The sequence below is a fragment of the Tamandua tetradactyla genome, chromosome 7 (genome assembly GCF_023851605.1).
Source record: "Tamandua tetradactyla isolate mTamTet1 chromosome 7, mTamTet1.pri, whole genome shotgun sequence".
Lineage (NCBI taxonomy): Eukaryota > Metazoa > Chordata > Mammalia > Pilosa > Myrmecophagidae > Tamandua > Tamandua tetradactyla.
In genome coordinates this window covers 174,844,700-174,872,329 of record NC_135333.1, presented here as the reverse complement: position 1 = coordinate 174,872,329, position 27,630 = coordinate 174,844,700, and the positions used below count along the sequence as shown (strand labels likewise).

The 27,630-nt window shown below is 49.1% G+C and overlaps 1 protein-coding gene across 9 annotated transcripts in view; it reads left to right on the top strand.

Annotated features, from left to right (window-relative positions):
• SLC41A2 (solute carrier family 41 member 2) overlaps window positions 1–27,630 on the top strand; it is a 214,804-nt gene that overhangs the window by 144,043 nt on the left and 43,131 nt on the right. For 7 of the 9 annotated variants that reach the window (XM_077111884.1, XM_077111882.1, XM_077111889.1 and 4 more), the window contains one exon: window positions 12,787–13,165. The exons of 1 other annotated variant lie outside the window; for it this stretch is intronic. In XM_077111884.1, coding sequence (XP_076967999.1) covers window positions 12,787–12,972 — 186 coding nt within the window. In that variant the 3' untranslated portion in view covers window positions 12,973–13,165. Of the gene's footprint in view, window positions 1–8,215; window positions 8,801–12,786; window positions 13,166–27,630 lie in introns of those variants that run through there. One more of the 9 variants, XM_077111888.1, reaches the window with a different exon arrangement.

Here is a 27,630-nt window from a genome sequence, read left to right as displayed (position 1 = left end):
GAGTGATGGACTTTGTTCTGGCACTCATGTGTGTTTGGCAAAAGTAAGTGTTCCAAGTGTTAGCTATGATGTTCTATGTAAATACTCATTAGATTAAGCTTGTTAATTGTGTGTTTTAAATAAACTGTATTTTTTTCAGATTTTATCCAGTTGATCTATTCCTTAGAGAAGTGTGTTAACATCTCACACTGAGATAGATGGTCAATTTCTCTTAAACTATTCCCTGTTAATTCTCTTCTGTCCTTCTAGATTTCCTGATATTTAGACAATTCCTTATACTATCCTCCATATTTCATATATCTTTTTTCATATTCCTAACTCTATATCTCTGTACTAGTTTTTCAGTAATTCCTTTAGACTCATCTTCCAGTCCATTAGTTCTGTTTTCACCCGTGTGTAATCTGCTGCTAATCCCATCCATCTATTGGATTTTAACCAACGAAAAATATTTAACCTCCATGATTAAACATTTTACTTCTAGAAATCCTATTTGGTTCTATTTCTAACTTATTTGTTCATTTTTTTTTAACCTTCTCTGATCCATTCTAATATTTCTGGATGCATTTATTTATTTGTTTATTTATTTATTTAAAAATATGTGACAGACTTATATTTTGTGCCTGATTTATCCAGTGTATGCTGTCTTTGTGGTTCTGAGTCCGCTCTTTATTATTTTTGCTCACAGTGCTTCCTTTCATTTCATGTATTGTGACTGTTAACATGAGCACATATTCCTTATACTTGAAATCATAAAAATTCTTTGAGGCTTGTGTTGAAGTTGAACTGTTCCAGGGAAGTTTTGTTATACTTTTTCCAGGGACCTTGGGAGAATCTGAGAACAATTTGCGTTCTTAATTTGCGGTTTTTTAGACTACATTGTAGTTAGATTTTAGTCTCAAATCCATGTAAGGATTACTTTGTGATTATGAACTCTAACGGGATATTTTCCCCTTCCACTTAGAATCGCAGTGAGAGAAGTTTCCTTCCTGCCTTTTCTGGGGCGCAGGTTTATTTCCTGTTCAGAGAGGGGTAGCTCTTTGGGTCCTGGTGATGCCCTGTTAGGCCCCCACGGAGCAGACCTGACTTTACCCCGGCCATCCCAGAAGGTGTCATGGGGGCTGCCTTGTTAGGGGTGCAGACCGCCCAGAGTGCCTTGTGCCTGCTGGAGCATCTCTGCTCAAGGGGCCTTTGGGGTCAGAACAGCTCTAGTCTTCTGCTTTCCTCTCTGAATCCCTGCTTTCCCTTTGTTTTTGACCTTGGAGGAGTCCTTGCTTTTACATCATACAGTCCCACTCAGTAATGCATTTTAAAATATAGTTTTATATTTCATTATAATTTTAAGTTGTTTCCAGTGAGAGGGCTGTTTCAGGTATTTAATTTACAGTGCTTGAGTGTTGTGTCGTCATTTGTATCCCCAGGCAGAAGCGCTTTCTTCTCTTCCCTGGCTGCCGGGTCACTGCCGGGGGTGATGTGCTGCAACAACCGGGACTTGGAGATCACCTCGGTCCCCAGTACTGACCAGTTGTTTACTTGAGAAAGTCACATAACCTTTTTGCATCTAAATTTCCTTTCTGAAAATAAGTATAAATAATACCCAAAATAGTACCCAGGAAGAAAAACAAAATCAGGCATCAGTTTTCTTATCCTCAGCAGCATTCATTTCCCACCTTCCCCTCCCAGCCACATCACAAAAATAGTTCAGACCAAAGGAAAGATGCTTTAATCTGAATATGGGGAGTAGATTGTTGGGCCTAAATTCCTAGCAGACTTTAAATATTAGATTTTAAGGAGTAGGGATTTCAGCCTGGAAATTGGATTAGGGAAACATTTTTATAGAATTTAATTAAACTTTTATAAGTGTAGGGGTTGGGAAAACAGTGCAGCTTTAGTATTCCTGGGGTTTATTATTCCTGGGGTATCATATTTCTAAGCATTCCTCTCCCAAAGGTATCGTTTTTCTTCATACAGTACACACAGTTGTCATTAGCAACTGAGGCAACAAGACCATGCTAATGTATGGGGACGTTGATTCTAATTCAAAGAAGGAGCTGGCTGAGGGAATCAGTATCTTCCAAAGTAAATGTGCATTCTTCTTCTGTATATATTTATTTAAATTCTAAGCAATGCGTCTAGAACATGCGTAAATAGCTTAGGTTAGAAAGTTACCTTTTTAGAAGGTATTACCTTTTCAGAAGGTATGTCTACCTAAAGAAGTTTTGCATATTTCATAAGGAACAAACAGAATATGTAAAAATACTGCCTACTCTTGATTTGATTTTAAATGTGTTTTCCCAGTGAAAATCATAAATTCCTTAAATGATCATTTAGTTTTAAAACAAAACTTGTTGTTTTAAGTCGGATTTGATACTTATTGTGACTTCATTAATTCATTATATACAACATAACAAGGAAACACGATATCCTTTATTGTGGTGCTTTGTTTTGCTAAAATGCAATATACCAGAAATGGGTTGGCTTTTACAATGGGTGTTACAAGTAAACCTACAAGTTTGCAATTCTAAGGGCATGAAAAATGTCTAAATCAGGGCATCTTCCAGATGGTACCTTCTGCTGAAGAAAGGCTGCTGCCCCCCCAGATGCCTCTGTCGTGTGGAAAGGTGCATGTGACGTCGGCTGGTCTCTCCCTCCTTTCCCCGATTCTGTTACTTCCAGCTTCTGGCTGCACTGGCTTCCTCTCTGAACTCCTGTGTGGGTTTCTCTCTTTTCGCTGTTGTCCCGCATAGTTTCATCTGCCTTTTATCCTCTTGTAAAGGACTCCAGTGAGAGAATTAAGACCCACCTTGAATGAAACGGGTCACATCTCAACGGAAACCACTTAGTCCAAAGGCCCCCCCACCACAACAGGGACCTTTTGGGTTCCTACTGGGTTAAACCTAATGGAGTAGCTGGTCTTCTCTGAACATGATCTTTTCTGAGGTACAGACAACTTCAAACCATAACAACTTGAAAAACATTTTTTAATCTGCTTGAATTAAAGTCATCACAATACCCTTATAAAATAAATTGCATGGATGGAATCTAATTTTATGGCATGTGGTATAAATGAATCCAATAAATGGAGTAGGAATTGGGTTGGGGCAGGGGCAGGAGTCCAAAGCCAGCTAGGCGAGTCACTGCCCCCTTTGAGCCTTTGAGCCAGAACAGGCTCTGAAGACATAAACGATTCCATTTTAAAGAAGCTGAACTAAGGCCCAGAGAGGGGAAAAGCAACACAGCTGGTTAGTGCTCACACTGGTGTTCACAGTTCTATTCCAGTAACATTTTAAATAAAGGTCTTATACATACTGAGACAGTGTAAAAATTGATAAATAATGATGATGACATTGACACTACACTCCAAAAGAACTTCATGAGTTTTCCAGACTATATAGACAGAAATCAGAGGAATATGTGCGGGAATGGACATTAAGGGGCTGGGATAATGGTGGAAGGAATATAAAGTTGGATCAAGCTGAATTTATTGATAATGGACCCACTAAGCAGAGATTCTGCATTCAGTGTTATAGATTAAGGGGTTAGAGAAGGCATCCACAGTTTGTTTGGATGGTTGGCTGAAACATGGATCAAAAGTGGCCAACATTACCTGAGGTTGAAATGCCAGAACTTCCCTGGTATAATGGAGATGAGGGGATCCAGTGGCTTAGAGAGTTTGGAATGGTAGAGTGGATTTTTCATGGAAAGCGTGCTCATATTCCCCAGGAATGTCCAGAAGACACGTCTTTCACCTTGAGAAATAAATTCATGATACTCGCTCTACCATCCCTGAAGAGCTGTGTAGTCGCCCTTCTCTGTAGAGCAGATATTACTGTGGGAACTGCTATCACTGAGCTGGAATCCTTAAACACAATGGGGATGACCGGATGCTGAGCTGGCAGAAGCCAGGTGGCTACAGTTAATCACCATAGATGAGGTGGGCCACCATAACGGACAACAGACTCAAAGCAGCAGTCAAAATAATCTCACTTACAGAGACTTGTGGTGGTGGCTGGTAGAACATGGGGTACCTAGAAGTACAGTAGATGGACAGTCTACTAAATTCGTATTCAAGCTGTATAAACAAAAGAGTTCTAGGTCAAGTAGACAGAAGGCTAACTTGAATTACAAACAGCAGAGAGTCACAGCCCCTTAATCAATTTCCAGACTTGAGACAGTTTACAGACCCAGAGCCCCTTGAATGAAGGGGAGGGCCGAGTACTGTTGGGGAAGGACCATGTTACACTGCCCAAAATGTACCGTTAACCTTCCTCTAAGCCTTCCCCCAGGAGACCTATGACCTTATACCAGTGTGACTGTGCACTGGGGAAAAGGAAATGATCAAATATTTCAGGGATTATTAGACACTGGTTCAGAAGTGGTATTAATTCCAGGGGACCCAAAATGTCACTCTGGTTTACCAGTCAGAGTGGGGGCTCATGGAAATCAGGTGATCGGTGGAGTTTTAGCTCATGTCCATCTCACAGTGGATCCAGTGGGTCCCTGGACCCATTCTGTAGTTATTTCCCCAGTTCCAGAATGCATCATTGGAATTGACATACTCAGCACTGACAGAATCCCCACATCGGCTCTCTAACTCGTGCAGTGGGGGCTATTATGGTAGGAAAGGCTAAGTGGAAGCCAGTAGAATTGCCTTTGCCTAGAAAAATAATGAATCAGAAGCAATACCAGATTCCTGGAGGGATTGCAGAGATTACTGTCACTCTTAAGGACTTGAAGGATGCAGGGGTGGTGATTCCCACCACATCCCCGTTCAACTCTCCTATTTGGCCTGTGCAGAAAACAGATGGGTCTTGGAGAATGACAGTGGATTATTGTAAATTCAGCCAGGTGGTGACTCCAATTGCAGCTGCTGTTCCAGATGTGGTATCATTGCTTGAGCAAATCAACACATTTCCTGGTACCTAGAATGCAGCTATTGATCAGACAAACACTTTTTTCTCAATAGCTGTTAGTAAGGACCACCAGAAACAGTTTGCTTTCAGCTGGCAAGGTCAGCAATATATTTTCACTGTACTACCTCAGGGGTATATCAACTCTCCAGCCCTATGTCATAATCTTCTCCGCAGGGACCTTAATTGTTTCTCCCTCCCACAAGACATCACACTGATTCATTGTATTGATGATATCATGTTAATTGGAACTAGTGAGCAAGAAGTAGCAACTACTCTAGACTTATTGGTAAGGCTTTGCATGTCAGAGAATGGAAGATAAATCCAACAAAAATACTTCCACCTCAGTGAAATTTCTAGATGTCCATGGTATGGGGCGTGTCAAAATATCCCTTCTAAGGTGAAGGATAAGTTGCTGCATCTGGCCCTCCTACAAGCAAAAAAGAGGCACAATGCCTAGTTGAGCTCTTTGGATTTTGGAGATAACGTATTCCTTATTTGGGTGTGCTAGTCCAGCCCATTTATTGAGTGTCCAGAAAAGCTACTAATTTTGAATGGGGACCGGAACAAGAGGAGGCTCTGTGACAGGTCCAGGCTGCTGTACAAGCTGCTCTGCCACTTGGGCCGTATGATTCAGCAGATCCAATGGTGTTGGAAGTGTCAGTGGCAAAGAGAGATGCTGTCTGGAGCCTTTGGCAGGCCCCTATAGGAGAATCACAACGCAGACCCTTCGGATTTTGGAGCAGTGCCTTACCATCTGCTGCAAATAACTACTCTCCTTTTGAGAAACAGCTTTTGGCCTGCTGCTGGGCCTTAGTAGAGACTGAATGCTTAACCATGGGCCACCAAGTTACCATGAGACCTGAGTTGCCTATCTTGAGCTGAGTATTGTCTGACCGACCAAGCCATAAAGGGGCATGCACAGCAGCACTCCATCATAAAATGGAAAGAGTATATATGAGATAGGACCAGAGTGGGTCTTGAAGGTACAAGTTAAGTTACATGAGGAAATGGCCTTCACTCCCGCCACAGTGCCTTCTCTTTCCCTGACCAGAGCTATGGCCTCTTGGAGAGTTCCTTACAGTGAATTGACTGAGGAAGAGAAAACTCGGATCTGGCTTACAGATGGTTGTGCACAGTATGCATGGACCACCCAGAAGTGGACAGTGACAGCACCCCAACCCCATTCTGGGGGTAAATCCTCCCAGTAGTGGAACTTTGATCAGTGCACCTGGTTGTTCATGTTGCTTGGAAGGAGAACTGGCCAGAGGTGCGTTTGTATACTGAGTCATGGGCTGTTGCTAATGGTCTGGATGGTCAGGGACTTGGAAGGCGCATGATTGGAAAATTGCTGACAAAGAAGTCTGGGGAAGAGATATGTGGCTAGACCTTTCTAAGTGGGCTAAAAACATGAAGTCCTATGTGAATGCACACCAGAGGGTGACTTCAGCAGAGGAAGATTTTAATAATCAAGTGGATAAGATGACCTGTTCTGTGCATGCCAGTCAGCCTGTTTCCTTAGCCACTCCTGCCATTGTCCAATGGGCTCATGAGCAAAGTGGTCATTATGGTAGGGATGGAGGGAATGCATGGGCTCAGCAACATGGACTTCCACTCACCAAGGCTGACCTGGCTACAGCCACTGCTGAGTGCCCAATCTGCCAGCAACAGAGACCCACACTCAGTCCCCCATATGGCACTATTCCCTGATGTGACCAGCCGGCTACCTGGTGGCAGGTCGATTAGATTGGACCACTCCCTTAATGGAAGGGGCAGCACTCTGGCTATGGGTTTGCATTCCCTGAACACGGTGCTTCTGCAAAAACTGCCATCCATGAACTTACGGAATGCCTTATCCACTGTCATGGTATTCCACACAGCATTGCTTCTGATCAAGGAACCCACTTCATGGCAAATTAAGTGTGGGAATGGGCACATGCTCATGGAATTCCCTGGCCATACTATGTTCCCCATCATCCAGAGGCAGCTGGATTGATAGAACGGTGGAATGACCTTTTGAAGACCCAATTACGGTGCCAACTAGGTGGCAATACCTTGCAGGGCTGGGTTACTGTTCTCCAGGAAGCTGTGTATGCTCTGAATCAGTGTCCACTGTATGGTGCTGTTTCCCCCATAGCCAGGATCCATGGGTCCAGGAACCAAGGGGTGGAAGTGGGAGTGGCACCACTCACTATTATCCCTAGTGATCCACTAGGAAACTTTTTGCTTCCTGTCCCTGAAACTTTAAGCTCTGCTGGTCTACAAGTCTTAGTTCCAAAAGGAGGAGTGCTCCTTCCAGGAGACACAGCAATGATTCCACTGAACTGGAAGTTAAGACAGCAACCTGGCCACTTTGGGCTTTTCATGCCACGGAATCAGCAGGCAAGAAGGGGGACTACCGTTCTCTCTGGGGTGATTGATCCTGATTGCCAAGGGGGAAATAGGACCACAACTACATAATGGAGTTAAAGAAGAGTTTTCCTGGAATATAGGAGATCCCCTAGGTCGTCTCTTAGTGCTACCGTGACCTGTGATTAAAGTCAATGGAAAACTGCAACAACCCAGTCCAGGTAGGACTACCAATGGCTCAAAACATCAGGAATGAAAACCTGGGTCATCTCACCTGACAAAGAACCATTGCCAACGGAAGTGCTTGCTGAGGATAAAGGGAACATGGAATGGGTAGTAGAAGAAGGTAGAGATAAATATGAACTACGACCAGTTACAGAAATGAGGACTCTGATTGCATGAATATTTCCTCCCCGTTTTGAGTGTGTTTGCATTTGTACATAAGCAAATACCTTGTTTTCCTCTCATCATATGACACAAGTTGTATTATTCATGTGACATTTATAGTATCACATAACTTAAGTCATAGGATGTGAAGTTTAAGAGTGAATGTCACCTTAGGACTTGTACCCAGTTCTGGAGAGATGCAGTGCATTTCCAGTTGTACACAGGACAGTTGAGTATTGTTAAGTGAAACATGTCTGTTTTTGTCTTGTATCTGGAAATTAAGCATGTTTCAAGGTGATGTGTCTAGCTGCCAGGTTGATAAGGGGTGGACTGTGATGTTACGTTCTTGTGTCAACTTGGCCAAGGGATGGTGCCAAGTTGTGTGGTCAGGCAGACATACTTCCTGGCTGGTTAATAAACCAGAAGGCTGGTGTATTAAATTATCAGTGAGTTGATTGCAGCTGTGGCTGATTACATTTGTGCTCAACTAAGGTGTGTCTCCTGCAGTGGAGATAATCTAATCAGTTGAAGACTTTTAAGGAAGAAGAGAGACTTTTTCACTGCTTCTTCAGCCAGCGAGCCTCCTGTGGAGTTCATCCAGACCCTTCATCGGAGCCGCCAGCTTCACAGCCTGCCCTGCGGATTTTGGACTCTTCCTGCCCATGGTTGTGTGAGACACCTTTATAAATCTCCTATTTACTAGATCTCTCCTGCCAGTTCTGTTTCACTAGAGAACCCTGACTAACACACTGTGTGTGTTGACACTTTCTATTCTATTCCTTTCTATTCAGTTGTTCTATTTTTCTTGTTAAAGACTAGTTACATTCATGACTCATTCATGGCTCACATACTGGGAAAAAGAGATATACAGAGATATATATGGATGACCAGGTACCAACAGTCCTCCAGAGTTCTAGCTGTATTTTCTGTTGTTTAGCTCCATATTTTATTTGTATTACAAATTTTGCTTTATCAATTTGAGAAATTACCTATTGACCTCTGGTTATAGTAGATGAAGATTTAGCTCTCCTACCCTATGCCTTGTTTTCCTGAACACCATTCTCCCAATGTATTCATGGCGCAATTTTAACTTAATAACTAAGTATTGTTTATATTATTATCCCATAAATATAATTTGTCACAAAGCCAAGTAGTGTATTATAATTATGTATTTTTTCTTTTTATCTCCTCTTAATTTTTTTTGGAGACAATTGCCATGTTTTTCCCTTACATAGTTTTTTATATTTTTTTTCCAAGTGCTCCATCAGAGCTATCACACCCTTTTAGTTTGTTGCCCCAAGTACTCCATTGAGTCAGGTAATCTGTTGATTTGCCTTTACTCGGAGACCTCATTGTTGGGCAGGCTCCCTGTTTCCCCCGAGCCTTCCTCCTTTTCTTTCTGGGTTCAAGACCCCATTTGGCTGCAACACATCAAGGAACCAGAGAGAAAAAGGAGACACTTCTTTGAGCACATACACATCTTAAAGTGTATGTTTTAAAATAAATGTCCGAAGTGCCTCGGCATGGTCACACATCTGGGCACAGAATGATAGCGCTGGTTTCGGTCGTGGGGGGCCCTGCGCCCCCGGGACTCGCGTTCGTGGCCTCTTGCCGGGGAGCTAAGGGTGCTTGTCTAGGCTGAGAGAGGGCGGAGGCGTGGGCAGGTTGCAGGGCGTGGCCGAGGTGGGCTTGTTAGCTGGGGCCTTGCTGGGGGCGGAGGCCGGCCGTGTGCCCCGGGCCGGGCCCGCTGCCTCCTCCCCCGCGGCTGCCCCCACGGCTGCCCCTGCTCGGTGGTCCTCTAAGGGCCTCGTCTACACGTGTCTCCCGGGACCCGGTCACCAGCCGGCCGCTCCCTCGCCGGCACCCGCGCCCCCCAGGCCCGACCGCAAGCCCCCCGCAGGCGCCAGGACGCGAGGTGCCGAGGCGCACAGGAGTGAGGAGAGGACAGTGACCCGCGGCCACACCGGCTGGTACGAACTTAAATGACCCGCAGGAAGTATGTCAGAACCACACGCGGAGGGGCACCACCCACCCGCAGCCTCTGGGCTCACCCCTCCCCGGCTCTGTCGCAGGCATGGTTTTCCACCATGGCTACAGTCACACAGTGGTAAATAGTATTCTGTTTTTATAATAACAGAATATTCTGTTTTAATAATAAATAGTATTATTTTTACCATGCACTTTATATTCCGAGACATGGTAATGTTGATTCATGTAGATCTGGGCCCTTCATTTTAGTTCCCATTTAGTGCTCAGCTGTATGGCTTAAGTATTTATTTAGCCATTTCTCTGTGAATGGGCATCTTAGGTGATTTCCAACTTCCTACCCTGAACTCAAGGCCGCAGTGAACACTTATGCATGTGTCTTCAGCATGTTCTATGAGAGCTTCTCGGCAGAGCTTCCTTCAGCCCAGGGTGTAGGTTCTCTCAGTCCTTGGGGTACCCACGTGGGACCTGGTCAGTGCATGCCCTAAGCCGCCCTTAGCCACGAGCAGTTGCATCCTTTTACTTCAGTGTTACATTAAAAAGCAACCATTGTTTCTGTGTGGAATTGCTGAATTCAGGGGATGTGCATCTTCAGATTTAATAGCGATTGATAAATTGCTCTCCCAAGCAATTGTACCAATTTATACTCCCGTTGCCAACACGGAAGATTCCTATTTAACCAGAACAGCAGCCTGGGGTGGCAGCTGTGAGCTCGGGGCAGGGGGCCCACACTCTGTGTGCCTCGGATATCACAACTGGGTGAGAGGAATTCCTAACGGATGTTTGGGACTTGAGAGACTTCCTCCATGTGAAGCCCTTAATGCTGCACAGCCTGTCATTAGAAAGGTGTCTGTTGTCCAACTGCGATTTGCCAGACAGATATGAAATGGAGTTAACGTGGTTTAATTTGCATTTCCTCATTATCTTTGAGGTTGAGCATCTTTTCCTATATTCGTTGGCCATTCAGGTTTCCTTTTCTATTCTATTGGATTGCTTCTTTTTCTTATCAAGTGTAGGAATTCTCTATGTATTCCTTCTATGTATTCTGAATACTAATTCTTTGTCAGTTATATGGAATACAGAATTCTTTTCCAAGCTTGGGGCATGAATTTTAACTTCATTTATGGTATTTTAATGTAATTTAATTTATCAAATAGTTCCTTTAATATATCATGCATTTTGTTTCTTGTTTATTAAATCATTCCCAACAGTAAGGTCATAAAGACATTCTCTTACGTTTTCTCCTAAAAGTTTTCAAGTATTGCTTTTTATACATGGGCCTTTACCTGAAATTTATTTGGGGTATGAAGTGAGGATGCCATTTTACTTTTTTCTATAGGAGCAAATTTGTGCCCTGAGTAGGGGTTGGGCCACTGGCTTGGGCTGGGCGGGCTGTGGTGGCGGCCGTGACTGTGCCATCGCCGGTGTGCTGCCAGCGCAGTTACCTCCCCTCTCCTGCTCGATTTCTCCAGCCAGCGTTAGGGACTGTTACTCAACAGTCTGTTGAGTAAACAATTAGTCTAATAGACAGTCAATAAATAGTTGGGTGTGGTTGTATTGCAGTAAAACTTTATTTACAAACAAGAGGCAGGTTATATTTGGCCCGCAGGCAGCAGCTTGCCAGCCGGTCTCAGCCAGTCTCCCTTCAGTGCAGATGCTACCTGGGCAGCCAGCACGCTCTTACCTACTTACCTGGAAATTTGTAATTATATTATAATTATTTATATATTTATAATCTGTTCTCTGATTATTTGCATATTTATAATTTATTTATATTTCCTACCACTCCCAGAAAAATTAGCTACTGTTATTCCCTTTAAAATGATTATTTCTATCCATAGTCATCACTCTTTCATTCAGCGGTAGACTTTATATGGCTTGTTCCATTCGTAGACAACACAACTGTTTTGACAAAGTTTTGTCTTAAAAACCGAGTGTCTGTCTTCTGAAGAATTATTAGAAGCCTCGTGTCTCCTGACACAGCCCTGGCGTTCTGCACTAGAGTGACCCTGGGCAGCTTAAGTCCACGTCTGCCTCCCGCCTGTGCCCCTCGCAGTCCCTCCCGCCTGTGCCCCTCGCAGTCCCTCCCTCCTTCCCCGGCTGCTGCTGGCCGTGCCGGCCACGGGGGTGCAGGGGGCAGGTCCCTCCTTCCCCGGCTGCTGCTGGTGCCTGCTGGCCGTGCTGGGTGCCTGGCGCGGGGGTGCAGGGAACAAGTCCCTCCTTCCCCGGCTGCTGCTGGGGGCCTGCTGGGCGCAGGGGTGCAGGGGGCAGGTGCCTCCTTCCCCGGATGCTGCTGGTGCCTGCTGGCCGTGCTGGGCGCAGGGGGCAGGCCTCACATGCAAGCAGAGCACAGGCCTCAGGCCCTGTCTGGCCCCTGACGCAGCAGCTTTATTGCTGTGCCCTTCACCCGGGCTTTCCTGTCCCTCAGAGGGAGGGTGGCAGACGTTAGGCCCCTTGTGTTTGTTTTTCACGTGCGGAAATTTAAATCAGAGTGGTAGAAACTCTTGCCCGAAGTCACATAGCTGAGAAGTCATAACAGAACCGAGGATCAAATGCAGATTTTATCGCCTCCAGGTCCGGGAATCTTTCTGATCCTCCCTCCCCAGTCTCTTTCCCGTCGGCCTTTCACTGCGGTGCACGTGGGAGTCCCCTGCGTGCCCGAGACTGGGGCGGAGGGGCAGCGTCTGCGTCTCAGAGCCCAGGTCCGCTGAAGCGCTTGTCTGGAGAAGGAGCGTGCCGGAGCCTCCCTCCTCCCCGCGCCCTCCCCGCCCCCCCCCCCCCCCCCCCCCCCCGCGCCCTCCCCGCGCCCTCCCCGCCGCCCTGGGGCAGGGGCGCGTCCTCAGGCCTCGGGGAGATCTGGTGACCGGCGGCGGCGGCTGCGCCCGGGATGTCCCCGCGGCTACATCTTGCTGTCCATCTGCGGGGCCCCGGGAAGCTCCCACCAGCCTCACCCGACGGGTGCGCGGGCCACTGCGTGGTCACTGTCGGCTCCGCCTTTCTCCTCCGTTTGCCGCGGAAGACTTCGGAGCTTGGCCGTGGTTTGAGAGGGCCCAGCCCCTCTGCAGCGGGGGGGGGGGAGGTGTGTGGCTTCGGGGGGCGGCTGGTGGGAACCAGGGGTGGTGGCGGGGGTGGCGGCCTGACCTCCGCTGTCCCCCAGGTGCTGGCGCTGCTGTGCCTGGCCGACTGGATGGTCCGCCACTTCTGGAGGCGAGGACAGGACCCGGACAGCTTCTCCATCCCCTACCTGACGGCGCTGGGCGACCTGCTGGGCACCGCCCTGCTGGCCCTGAGCTTCCGCGTCCTCTGGCTGATGGGGGACCGCGACGGCGACGTTGGCGACTGAGGTCCTGCGGAGGGCCCGCGGCAAGGGGCACCAGTCCGAACCCCCAAATCAGGCGCTGCACTTCCGCCAGGCACTTTCCACTTGGCCCTGACTCAGTTAAACAGCCTTAACTTTTTTAAAGGAATTTGTGTTGAAACCAAAACGAAGACTATTCGTGCTGCTTTTCATAAAATAAATGATAGTTTGACACTAATGAAGATACTTCGTGCTCCGAAGTTAAATAGGAAGTGATGTGGGACGTTGGTAGCGGATAGCACGGACCCCACGCGCGCCGAGGCGTGGGCTGCATTACATCTACCCTGGAGTCTGGGGCACAGCCTCGCCCTGCCTCTGCGTCTCGTGGATTCTCACTGGTAAAGGAGAGGGGCCAGCCCAGCTCTCCGCAGTGGTGACCAGGCCCACCCTCTAGGCCAGCTCAGGGCACATTTACCAATCACTCATTCCTAAACTGGCCTAAAAATGTCATGCTGAGCAAAGATAAACGCACTTTTACTTGAATCTGTGACTGCCCCTGCACCAGTGCTAATTTCATTTCAGCTCTCAAGTTCTTGACAGGCTTTCTTTTAAGCATAGAATTGCCAAGACGTCTTCCATGCAAGATCATGGGTCATTTTTGATTGATCAACAAATCACTGATTTGTTGATTTCTTGGAAGAATAATGATCTTTTCAGAAAATTTTTAATAGTCTAAACCAAAAAGTAACCTGTGCTGCTTCTGTAGGGACACGAGAGTGTGAGGAACCGTGAGTGTGTGTGTGTGCACGCCTGTGTGTGTGTACGTGTGAGTAGAAGAGGGTGGGGGAAAAGGAGAGGTTTTCAACTGAGAACTAAATCTTGAATTGTTGCCACAAAGATTCGGGGGCTATTGGAATGTTGATGTTATAGAATTATTCTCAAACACATTTCATTTATATGCTTTTGTCATTTGGGCCAAAAATTTTGTTATTGTCCAGAATTTGGTATTTGTTACCTACATTGTAATTAATAGCTTATTCTCATTTAAAAAAAACTGTTCCATTTAATATAACCAAGGTATTAGTAAGATTTAGAATGAACAAGTGATTCATTTGCTCTTTTCAAGAAGTCTATTAAAACTCTTGTCTTACCCATTTGAAAGAGAGGATGCTGGGCGACTCGATTCTGGTCGGGCCTGCAGATGTCATCTATTTAGCAGACTTATTTCTACATGGGACCTAGCATATACACTGCTACGGTTCCCAAATACTTTTCTAAAACTATTTTCTAATCCTTGATCAACCCCTTATCTGTTCCATAAGGAAGCATTTTTGTGTGATACCTAGTTCATGGGAAAACGCAGTGGGGTCCTCAAGACCACCAGGCATTTAATAATTTAACTATAAGGGAAGAAAAAAATCGGAATTAACTTTGATCAACGTGGCTTAATTGTGGGTTAATGTTAGCATTTTATAAATAGTTAAGTTGTTTATAAATATATTGGGGGAAGTGTTCCTGTTAAGTCCTTTAAAGTAAGGGATTGTGGGTTAATTATATATTTTTGTTTATTTTTAAACTTTATTCCATTCTTCTGCCTTATAATTAAGCTTCTAAGGTAGAGAACAGAACTAATTAAAGGAATTTCTCCTTTGGAGAGTTATAATGTCACATAGTAAATATTCTTATAAAAGAAAGAATAAGATTAAATTGATGATATTTAGAATAAGATTAAGTTGATGATAATATTTAACTGCAAAATTTTTTAATTTAAAAAAAATCCATGAGTAATTTCATTGTAAAGCATTTGTAAATTGCTTAACATTTAGGCTGTATGACTCATAACGATTTGAATTTTCCAATGATTTCTCTTTTGATTTTTTAATGTCCCAAAACATACAGCAAGCCACATTTTTAAGCATTCACCAACAACTTTAGTGCATTACCTATTTCAAAGCACATTTAAAGACACTGCATTACTTAGTGCACACGTCAGTGAGTAGGCCAGGCGGATATGTTGTCTCTTCTACACGAGAGGGCACTGAGCCTCAGAGGAGTCACACGTGTGAGGTTGCACAGCTATCAAGTAGCCCGACTGCACCTGGAGGCCCTGAGTCCAGCTGTACCACCTGCCCCCGCAGCCCGGCCCCTTCTGTGGCGCATCTCCAGGAGCCCACGGGCAGCACCGCTTACCCGACAGGAAGCTGGCTGCAGAAACAGGAGTTTCCAAAGCCACATCGAATATTGCTACCTCTTAGGTAGGGTGGGTGGTCTCCATTGGGTGTCCCTCCAGCTGACGGCGCCGATGCCAGACGACTCGGGTTCTGAGATCAGGGAGGACAGTGACGGGAGGAGCCTTCGGAGTCAGAGAATGTGTTCTCGCCCCCACCTGCCCCACCTGCCCCAAGTCTAGACGCTGGCCACACATGCCACACCGAAGGTGCCTCCTTTACCTCCTTCCTCTTTTGCAACAAAATGTCTCAAAGGCAAGTAATGGGAAAGAAAAGAAAAAAAGGACATGGAAAAAATAAGTTACCTGTTACTAAATTATAAAAGGGATATATATCTGTCCTTTAAAAAATGATCACTGGGGGGGGGGCAGGCCATGGTGACGCAGTGGCCAAATTCTCCCCTGCCATGCCGGAGACCCAGGTTCGATTCCTGGTGACTGCCCATGCGAAAAAAAAAAATTTGTAAAAATGATTACTGGCAATTTGAAAACTTTCCCATGAGTATGCAACCACTAAGACGGCTTTTATTTATCCATGAAAAAAAATTAGTATCAGTCTTATGTAGTGTAAACTCACAGTATTTCTTTTTATACAATATAAAAACCCCCACTATCCAAACCTATTTCTTTCACTAATTTATCAGACACTTTACATATACACAAACAACCTGTTTTAAATATCTTTTTCATTCTTGCCCACTAAGCATTTTTCCCTTTCAAAAACAAATTAGAAGCTTATATGATGGGAACTTATGGTAATGCATCTGAGAGACATCAAAATTCACTGCCATACACTGTCAATGATGCGCATTTTGTAAGTCTTTCAGTAATTGACTTCCTTGCCTGTGTGTCTGTTGTATAGTAAGCCCATTTGTAATGGGCTTCTGCCATCTTTGAATTATAAATTAAGAATAAAATTTAGGAAATTTGTCCAGCCTTGTGTTTGCTTCGTAAACGAGAGGAACAGTGGCCACGCAGGAGTAATCCGGAGGAGACTCAGGTGGCCTGTGTGTGTATACTGTATTTATGGAGTATAATAAATTGGATTTTGACCGAACCTTCCAACCCATTGATTTCACCACTTTTTCACTATTAAGTACACTCCTCATTTCCCCTGGCCCTCCTTCCCTAGCTTAGGTTCCTTGGTCCATCTGTCCATCCATCCATCTGTCCATCCGTCCACCCATCTCAGCTGTGTCCTTCAGACTTAAATGTCTGGCAGAAGCCCAGCTTTGGTCAAATACAGCTCTCTGCCTGTTCCTTGCCTGCACCTGAACGGCTCAGTGGGGCTCATGAAACACACACGCCTGTTCTGACAACGGTAGATCAGCACTAAATCTGAGACTGTCCGCCCTCCTGTGCCCGGCAGACCTGTGGGGGCAGTGCCCTGGGCCCTTCCCCTCTGCTGCTCTGCTCTTCCCCACACTCCAGGAAAGCACCTCTCAAGGTTGCCGGACCCAGTGATGGATTCTCAGTAAGAATTATCGTCTTATTTAGTCTCTAAAAGCATTTGGCAGGGCTCCCTCCTCCTTGAGACACTTTTTCTCCTTCCTTCCACAGTCTGCTGGCTGCCTGGCTGGCTACACCTTCTCCTCTTCTCAAGTTTCCAATGTCGGGATGTTCCAGGACTCAGGTTTTATCACCTCTTCTCTGTCTACCTTCTTGAGGTGCTCTCACCAGGCTCACTGTCCTGAGGGGTCCCACGCTTGTCCCCCAGTCCTAGCCTCTCACCTGAGCTCCGGCTTCGCACCTGCTGCCTGCGGACGAGCCTGTCTGAATGACTCCTTGCTGGCATTCGAGCAGCTCCCACCTGCCTCAGCCTTGACCTGGAGCCCAGCACCCAGCCAGCACTGCGAGCACGCAGGCCCGGCGCCTCACCACGCAAATGACCCCGAGAAATCCGGGGGAGAAATCCAGCAACCCAGTAGTAGAATAGCCAACAAAGCAAAACAAACAAAACAGATGGTTCACAGAAAAAAAAAAAAAAATAGATATTCAATATACTTCAAACTAAAAGAAATGCTAATTAAAATCACGAAGATACCACTTTGCACCTATTGTATTGGCAAAAATTCAAAACTGGATAAAATGTTCTCTTGCCAGGGCTGTAGAGAAAGGGACACAATGGCTGGTGACAATACCAAAGGCTGAAACTTCTGTAGAGTAGAATTAGCTCCGTCTACAGAAATTACAGACGCCCTTAGAGTCAGCAGGGGCCAGCTGGGCCTCAGCCTCTCGATTTGAGAGGGCCCGCGGGCCGGGCCCTTAGGCTCCCTTAAAGGCAGCCTGCTGCGTTTTCAGAGAAGTGTCACTGGAGCTCAGTCCCGCTTGGGGCCTTGTACAGTGTCCTTGGCTGTGTTCCCGCGACACCGCAGAACTGAGCGGGTGTGAGAGAGACCAGGTAGCCTCCAGGGCCTGAAATACTTACCTGCTGCCCTTGACAAAAGGAGGCTCACCCAATTCTCAGAGTGACCTGCTGGCGTTCCCTGGGGGCTCCCAGGGTGGGGCCGGCCTCTGGCCACGGTGCTGCAACCTGAAGGGGTCCTTTACGGTCTCCAGTGCCCAGAGGGTCCGTCAAGGCCAGCTCCCACTTCTCCTCTCCCGTCCCCCTGCCTCCCTTAAACTGACCACCTCCCAGGCGTGGGGCAATCAGATGCCCCAAGGAACTCGGGGCCCTCATGCCCGTGGGGCAGTCTCAGGACCCCACAACTGCCCCAAGATTCCAGGAGCAAGTTGGCGAGCCCGTGCCTCTCCCTGGATGGTGTGGTGCTGGCTGCTGATGGGGCAGCTCTCAGGGCGGACACTGACAGGCCCATGGCTGTGGCCACTGCCCACCCACCGCTCGCCCTGGGCTGGGGCCCCACTCTCTGGTCAGCATTCTGCTGACGGCGTCACTTCTGGTCTGGAGCATCTGAGGGGGAGCCCGTGCGGTCCTGCCACATGCTCCAGGAAGTGCGAGGCCCCCACCCCCAGGATCCAGGCCGCACGACTTCTGGGTGGGCATGCCTCCCTTTCCTGAGGGCTCAGGACGTCGCCCCACAACCAGGCCCTCCCCTGGCTTCCAGCCGATGCGGTGAGATGCTGCCCTCCCGGCCGGTCTGGAACTGCCAGCAAGAAGCGAGCATCGTGGTCAAGTGGCACCCGCTGCCAGAGACCCCGCACCTGCCCTCTCCACTGGTGGGAAGTGTGTGCAGGGCAGGGGTGCCGTCCACGTGGAGAGAGAGGGTTGCCGTGATTGCAGCCTGAAAGTGCAAGACTATGCACTGGGAAGACCCGTTCTACACCTGGTCGTGAAGTCCCCAATAGTAAACGTGGCTGTCGCCCAGCACTGTGTGCCTGGGGAGCCTGCGCCTCTGTCCGCACCACAGCATGTCCCTGGGGAGGGCAGCGAAGGCAGCGCTTAAGAAGAGGGGCGCGGACAGCACCAAGCAAGGGCCTCAGGCAGCTGCACCGTGAGAACGTCCTTGTAGTTCCTGTACAAACAGGCCCTGGTCACCACGGCGGGCAAACACCCTAACGCCTGACACCCTGACGCCAGACACCCTGACGCCAGACACCCTAATGCCTGACACCCTAATGACTGACACCTAATGCCAGACACCCTAACGCCAGACACCCTGACGCCTGACACCCTAACGCCAGACACCCTGACGCCTGACACCCTGACGCCAGACACCCTGATGCCAGACACCCTAACGCCAGACACCCTAACGCCAGACACCCTGACGCCTGACACCCTGACGCCAGACACCCTAATGACAAACACCTAATGCCAGACACCCTGACGCCAGACACCCTGACGCCAGACACCCTGACGCCAGACACCCTGAAGCCTGACACCCTGACGCCTGACACCCTGACGCCAGGCACCCTGACGCCAGACACCCTGACTCCAGACACCCTGACGCCTGACACCCTGAAGCCTGACACCCTGACGCCTGACACCCTGACGCCAGACACCCTGACGCAAGACACCCTGACGCCTGACACCCTAATGACTGACACCTAATGCCAGACAACCTGACGCCAGGCACCCTGACGCCAGACACCCTGACGCCTGACACCCTATTGACTGACACCTAATGCCAGACACCCTGACGCCAGGCACCCTGACGCCAGACACCCTGACGCCTGACACCCTGACGCCTGACACCCTGACGCCAGACACCCTGACGCCAGATACCCTGAAGCCTGACACCCTGACGCCTGACACCCTGACGCCAGGCACCCTGACGCCTGACACCCTGACGCCAGACACCCTAATGACTGACACCTAATGCCAGACACCCTGACGCCTGACACCCTGACGCCAGACACCCTGACGCCTGACACCCTATTGACTGACACCTAATGCCAGACACCCTGACGCCAGACACCCTGACGCCAGACACCCTGACGCCTGACACTCTGACGCCTGACACCCTGACGCCAGACACCCTGACGCCAGATACCCTGAAGCCTGACACCCTGACGCCAGACACCCTGACGCCAGGCACCCTGACGCCTGACACCCTGACGCCTGACACCCTATTGACTGACACCTAATGCCAGACACCCTGACGCCAGGCACCCTGACGCCAGACACCCTGACGCCTGACACCCTGACGCCTGACACCCTGACGCCAGACACCCTGACGCCAGATACCCTGAAGCCTGACACCCTGACGCCTGACACCCTGACGCCAGGCACCCTGACGCCTGACACCCTGACGCCAGACACCCTAATGACTGACACCTAATGCCAGACACCCTGACGCCTGACACCCTGACGCCAGACACCCTGACGCCTGACACCCTATTGACTGACACCTAATGCCAGACACCCTGACGCCAGGCACCCTGACGCCAGACACCCTGACTCCTGACACTCTGACGCCTGACACCCTGACGCCAGACACCCTGACGCCAGATACCCTGAAGCCTGACACCCTGACGCCAGACACCCTGACGCCAGGCACCCTGACGCCTGACACCCTGACGCCAGACACCCTAATGACTGACACCTAATGCCAGACACCCTGACGCCAGGCACCCTGACGCCTGACACTCTGACCCCAGACGCCCTAACACCTGACACCCAGACACCGTAATGCCTGACACCCTAACCCCAGACACCCTAACGCCAGACACTGTAACACCAAATATCCTAACACCTGACACCCTGATGCATGCTTCCTTTCTCTGGCCGCGGGAGGCACGAAACAAGCAGAAACGGCACCTCTGACAGGGAGGGCATTGCCTGCTGGCCTGGCCTGGGACACCGTGTGCACCCATGGCAGTGAGTGACACCCTGTGCCTCCTGCCCTCTGCTCCGATATTCATCACAAGTCACTGGGGCCCACCTGGCACCCCAGTCCCACTGTGGGGCCCACCCAGAAGCACCCCAATACCACTGTGGGGTTCACCCAGGAACACCCCAATCCTGCTGTAGGGCCCACCCCAGAGCACCCCAAACCTGCTGCAGGGTCTGCTCTCCCAAGCCCAGAGGGGACATGGAGCATCAGGGCTGAGTCTCCCCAGCTTTACCAAAGGGCAGGAGGCAGGAAGGGGCCCTAGTGGGGGTCCATGTGGGGCCACAGAGGAAGGTGGAGGGTCTCAGCAGCGGGTGGGGGGATCTGCAGGAATCACAGTGAGATGGGGCAGCAAGGCACAAGCAGTCTCGTGTGTGAGAAGGGGAGGGAATAAGTATAAGCATTCCAGAAAGGAAAACTGGAAGGAAGAACAAAAGTTTAGTGAAAATGGTCAGCTGTGGTGGACACGGAGCAGCCCAGCCTGTGGGGCGGTGAGAAGAGCCTCAGTATCCACTTTGTTCGTCACTTCAATGTGTGAACCATGTACACGTATTACTTAATCTTAATTTAAAAATTCTGAGATGTATATTATTTGAGCCACTGATCTCACTTCCATAAATCTGCTCCAACAAAATAATCAGAATACACACTGTACTAATTTTCAGCTTAAAAATGTGCACTTGAAAACAGGCTGAAAGTTCAATGAAAAAGTGACTGGTCTAGCTGCTGGTATATGATATACCAGAAACAGAACAGCTTTTAAAAGGGGGAGTTTAATAAATTGCAAGTTTACAGTTCTAAGGTCATGAAAATGTCCAAACTAAAGCAAGGCTATAGAAATGTCCAATCTAAGGCATCCAGGGAAAGATACCTTGATTCAAGAAGGCTGATGAAGTTCAGGGTTTCTCTCTCAACTGGAAAGGCACATGGTGAGCATGGCGACGTCAGCTAGCTTTCTCTCCTGGCTTCTTGTTTCATGAAGCTCCCCCAGGGACATTGTCATGGTCAGGCTCATGTGTCAGCTTGGCCAGGTGGTGGGACCTGTTTGTCTGGTTGGGCAAGTGCTGTCCTGTCTGTTGCTATGAGGACATTTCATGGAATTAAATCATGATCACATCGGCTGCATCCACAGCTGATTCCATTTGTAATCAGCCAAGGGGAGCGTCTTCTGCAATGAGTGATGCTCAGTCTAATCACTGGAAGCCTTTTAAGGAGGATTCAGAAGAGACAGGCTCTCTTCCTGCATTGGCTGGTAAGCCTCTCCCGCGGAGTTCGTCCAGACCCTCCATCGGAATCGTCGGCTTCACAGCCTGCCCTGCAGATTTTGGACTCTGCGCTCCAGTGGTCACGTGAGACACTTTTATAAATTTTGTATTTGTGAGTGTTCCCTGTTGATTCTGTTTCTCTCGAGAACCCTAACTAATACAGGCGTTTTCCTTCTTCATCTCCAAAGGTCTCTGTCTGTGTGGGCTCTCGTGGTTCTCATGGCTCTTTCCAAAATGTTTCCTCTTTTAAAGGATTCCAGTCAACCAATCAAAACCCACCTAGAATAGGTGGAGTCACATCTCCCTCTAATCAAAAGTTAATACCCACAATTGGGTGAGTCACATCTCCATGGAGATGATCTAGTCAAGTTTCCAACCCACAGTACTGACTAGGGACTAAGAGAAATGGCTGCCCCACGAGATGGAATCAGGATTAAAATTTGGCTTTTCTTGGGTACATAATCCTTTCAAACCAGCACAGTGACTAAATATGGTACATACATATAATTCATTGCCAATTAATTCATATTTTAAAGCTCCTTTAATGAATTAGAAAAACGCTCATGACAATGTGTGAAAAGGGATGTGCACAAAACTATATATGGAATGACCCTAATTTAAAAAAAATTTGTCAAAATATTTAAAATTTTTTCTCTAGGTGTTGGGATTATCAATACTTTTTTCCCTCTTTAGACTCTTTTGTATTGTCTATACTGCCAGCAATGAACATGTCATTTTTATATTTATTTGTAAAATTACTTTTTGGAGACTTTTTCCATAAACTGTTTTTTTTTTCTCAAAGTTATCTCAAACTTACAGAACAGTTGCAAAAATAATACAAAACTCCTAACACATAACTATAGCTTAACTTCCCCCAGACACCAGAGGCACCAATTCCAACATTTTGTGTCCGCGACTTCTCGCTCAGCGTCAAGCCCCCGGCCGGCGGGTGAGACAATGAGGAGAGACAGAGAGACGCAGACAAATCCGCGCTGGTGAGAAACACAGGTCCAAGACACGTAGCAGTTGTAAGCACAGACCTTTACTGGAGTTAAGCTTGCATTCTCTGTTACAGGTTCCGCGCGGGCGAAATTTCCCGCGGGGGAACAACCTCTATGCGGCCGTCAGGCACGGCTCCCTGTGGGTCGTCTCCACCCACCCCGTCCGGGTAACCTCTTATATACTGTGCCCAAACCCAATAGGTTAGTGCCACGTATACAGAGGTGATTGGAAGATAGGGTTGGTGGGCGTGTGCGTCATTTGCGGAAGCAGGATGTGAGCGCCATCTTGGCTCACTCGATGGGCGGGGGGAACTCTAGAGCAGGCTGCAGCGTGTCCACTAGGCCAAACCCGGAAAGCGGCTCTCTACATCTCCCCCTTTTTGTTTTTATAAGAGGCATGGTCCGTAGACCGTATTCTTTTTTTTTTTTTTTTTTTTTTAAAGGAAAGACAGAGAGAAGGAAGGAAGGATAGAAGGAAGGAAGGAAGGAAGAAAGGGAAACATTTTTAAACATTTTCTTGTTTTATTGTATTCTGTTTCTCCGTTTTTGTTACATGGGCTGGGGCCGGGAATCGAACCGAGGTCCTCCGGCATAGCAGGCAAGCACTTTGCCCGCTGAGCCACCGCGGCCCGCCCCGTAGACCGTATTCTTGTACCCAGTGTCTCTATTGATGATGGTGCTCCCGTGGGCCTGAGTGGCTCACAACATAGTTTGGTGCTTTGGGGAGTCTGGACTAGGCTCGCGTCATCACACGACGGAGCCTCTGGCACCGACCAGAATGCTCACCTCATATAGAGACCGGAGAGTCCGTGAACTGGATACCACGTGACTCCTCCCTGCAGTGCTTCGCCTCGCAACTGGGTCAAGCGGGGATTATGAGAGCGACAGCCAGGGCATAGGAAACGCTGCGGAGGCCTCGGTGCAATGGCTAGAGCCAAGCCCAGTCTGGCCAGGACTGCGGCCGCAGCTCCACCGTCGAGGCGGCTAGGCGCGCAAAATTAACAGCCTCTGGTGCCTAGCTAAACACGGGTAGTGGCCAGGGAGCCTGCAACAAACCTTGCTGACAAGAGCTTTGCCCCAGGTGATTCAGACGGGCTATCTATCGAGGAGGGACGCACACCCACATTTGACTGGGAAGACATAGCTAACATGGTAGAAACACGTAGTTGCTGCTGTGTCTGGAACAAGCGTTCTAACAAACATTTAACAGTGACTAAGCCCACTAATAGTCCCACTGCCACGAGAATCCAAGTAGTCAAATTGGGCCAAGAGAACCAAGAGGTGACTCGGTTCCACAGACTTTGTACAGTCTCGCCCAGTTTGGAAAGGTCGAAGGCAACGGGGGTTATTAAAACTGGTCCCCCTTCTAAACAATCGAAGGGTGACCGGCGCTTTCGTTGCTATCTCGTCAGTCGCCGCCGTCATCAGCAGAGTTGGAGGCCTGATCTGATGGTTCAGGTTGAAGGCTTGTTGGTTTTTTAGGCAACAGCTCCGTGGCCTCCTCGGGCGATGTCACGGTTCTCACCAGTCTTTCCGGAACCCACACTGGTTGACGTCCTGGCTCCTGGGGAAAAACACAAACAGAGCCTCTGGCCCAGCTGAGCACTGGGTCAGGGCCTTGCCATTGTCCTGACAGGACATCCTTCCAACGGACTAGACCTCTATGTGGAGGACTTGGAGTGGTGTGCTGAAGGGCAGGTGTCATTCCTAGTGAATTTTCATTTAAAAAATTGTACGTAAACAAGGCTATAGACAGTTGAGCCTTTGGGGACAGGCCGTGACCTATTCCCCCTTTCTGTTTCTTTAGTAAGTCTTTGATGTCTAAGATGAAAATAGACCAATGCTCTGGCAGAGCTGAGAGAAGGGGCAACCCCATCTGAACAGGTCCTAAGGACTCCATGCAATTATTAACGGCTCTTAAATCATGTAACAATCTCCATCTGCCTGATTTTTTCTTTATGACAAAAATAGGGGTGTTCCAAGGTGATGTAGAGGGAATGATGTGGCCCTTTTTTAACTGATCTGACACTAGAGTGTGTAATGCTGAGAGTTTTTCCTGTGATAATGGCCACTGAGGCACCCACACCGGGGTACTGGTCTTCCATTTTAGTTTTATAGGTGTGGGTGGGAATCTCCCCTCAGTGGCCCCTAGGAAAAACCCAGGCCTCGTCTGTCAGAATTGGAGACAGCTTGTATAGGCCTTGCGCGCCCGTGCAATGAGGCTCCTAAGCCTTTGCCGGGGACATATCCCATTCCTTTTAACAAGCGCTTAGAAGTTGGAGAGCAGCCACTGTAATTACCTGATTCGGCCACCAGAGGGAGCCCGTGGTGAGGGTTTTTGGCGAGATCACCAAAACCATTCACCGGAAGCCGCCGCGCCCCTGCAGCAGGCGCTGGCGGGGCGGAAGGCTGCGTGGGTGAGACAGGGGGCCTCCCCCAATCGATCAGCGGAGGCGCGTCTGCACCCTCGGTCTCATTACTATCTGACTCCGAGTCAGAGCTGTCTGAACTATCGCTTGACTCTGGCGGCTTGCCTTTACGGGAGCCGTCCGCAGACGAAGCTGACTGAGTTTCTTGGAGCGCGTGCCGTGCCTGCAGCAGGGCGGAAGACGGACTGAGGCCTGAAGTAGACTCTGCCTCAAGGCAAGCACGGACGGTTTCCCAGATAGGGACCAGGATCGGATCCATACAAAGGCCCGTCCGGCGCGCCCGTTCTATGTCATTACCAAGTTTTAACCAAGAAGGCAGACTAAGGCTCCCGGAGTGGGCGAACCAAGGTGCAAAAGCAGCAACATCGTCTAAGAACCGCAGGAGGGAACTCTTCCTAACCGAGATACCCCACTGCTTCAAAAGGGTCTTTAAGGGAGCTAACAAAGGTGAACTTCCTGACTGCCCCATGCTTGCAGTCGGCACTGTACTTTAATCAATCGGGGAGCTCTCCCGATTCACTGGGGCTACCTGAACGCCCACAGCCCTTAACTCTCACGTAATAAGAAGCACTCACCTTCTCGCGGTGATCAAGCGCGGGAAGTCCGCTGCGAACTCAGGATGCGCGTCCTCACCAGCTCGGGGAAAGGCAGCAGAAGGGTTCCCCGTACGGGCCACCACTTGTCCGCGACTTCTCGCTCAGCGTCAAGCCCCCGGCCGGCGGGTGAGACAATGAGGAGAGACAGAGAGACGCAGACAAATCCGCGCTGGTGAGAAACACAGATCCAAGACACGTAGCAGTTGTAAGCACAGACCTTTACTGGAGTTAAGCTTGCATTCTCTGTTACAGGTTCCGCGCGGGACAAGATACCCCGCGGGGGGACAACCTCTATGCGGCCGTCAGGCACGGCTCCCTGTGGGTCGTCTCCACCCACCCCGTCCGGGTAACCTCTTATATACTGTGCCCAAACCCAATAGGTTAGTGCCACGTATACAGAGGTGATTGGAAGATAGGGTCGGTGGGCGTGTGCGTCATTTGCGGAAGCAGGATGTGAGCGCCATCTTGGCTCACTCGATGGGCGGGGGGAACTCTAGAGCAGGCCGCAGCGTGTCCACTAGGCCAAACCCGGAAAGCGGCTCTCTACAATTTTGCCACATTTGTCATATTATTCAATCTTTTCACCCATCTATTAATCCATTTATATATCTATTAGATTACTTTTATAATCTGTATTTTTTCAGACAATAAATCATAGTTCAAATTAGTATTTAAACATTGTTTTGGCACTTAAAAAAGATTGATTTTGTTTTGTTTATTAATCATTGCCTAATGTTTTAAAAAATGTGAACCTCCTTTTAATTCTTGCAGGTGAGGAAGGATATTCAGCAAAAATCAAACATTTCAGTACTTAATGACACTGGTAGCAGTAAGAAGAAATATCAAATAAATACAGGTCTTGAAGTGAGGAACATTTTCTTCCTATTGTCTGCTGTTTAGGCTTGTTATGGTGACGTATATAGGCGTTCACGTGTTTTACCCCTGCTGCTCAACTCCACGAGCACATCCTGGGGCAGGCTGAAGCTCCTCTGTCCCCCTCTCCTCTGTCCCCCTCTCCTCTGTCCCCCTCTCCTCTGTCCCCCTCTCCTGTCCCCCTCTCCTCTGTCCCCCTCTCCTCTGTCCCCCTCTCCTCTGTCCCCCACTCCTCTGTCCCCCATTCCTCTGTCCCCCTCTCCTCTGTCCCCCTCTCCTGTCCCCCTCTCCTCTGTCCCCCTCTCCTCTGTCCCCCACTCCTGTACCCCTCTCCCCTGTCCCCCACTCCCATCCCCCTCTCCCCTGTCCCCCGCTCCCCTGTCCTCCTCTCCTCTGTCCCCCTCTCCTGTCCCCCTCTCCTCTGTCCCCCACTCCTGTACCCCTCTCCTCTGTCCTCCTCTCCTCTGTCCCCCTCTCCTCTGTCCCCCTCTCCTGTCCCCCTCTCCTCTGTCCCCCTCTCCTCTGTCCCCCACTCCTGTACCCCTCTCCCCTGTTCCCCACTCCCGTCCCCCTCTCCCCTGTCCCCCTCTCCCCTGTCCCCCGCTCCCCTGTCCTCCTCTCCTCTGTCCCCCTCTCCTGTCCCCCTCTCCTCTGTCCCCCTCTCCTCTGTCCCCCACTCCTCTGTCCCCCTCTCCTCTGTCCCCCTCTCCTCTGTCCCCCACTCCTGTCTCCCTTTCCTCTGTCCCCCTCTCCTGTACCCCTCTCCTCTGTCCTCCTCTCCTCTGTCCCCCACTCCTGTCCCCCTCTCCTCTGTCCTCCTCTCCTCTGTCCCCCTCTCCTCTGTCCTCCTCTCCTCTGTCCCCCTCTCCTCTGTCCCCCACTCCTGTACCCCTCTCCTCTGTCCCCCTCTCCTCTGTCCCCCTCTCCTCTGTCCCCCACTCCTGTCTCCCTTTCCTCTGTCCCCCTCTCCTGTCCCCCTCTCCTCTGTCCCCCTCTCCTCTGTCCCCCTCTCCTCTCCTCT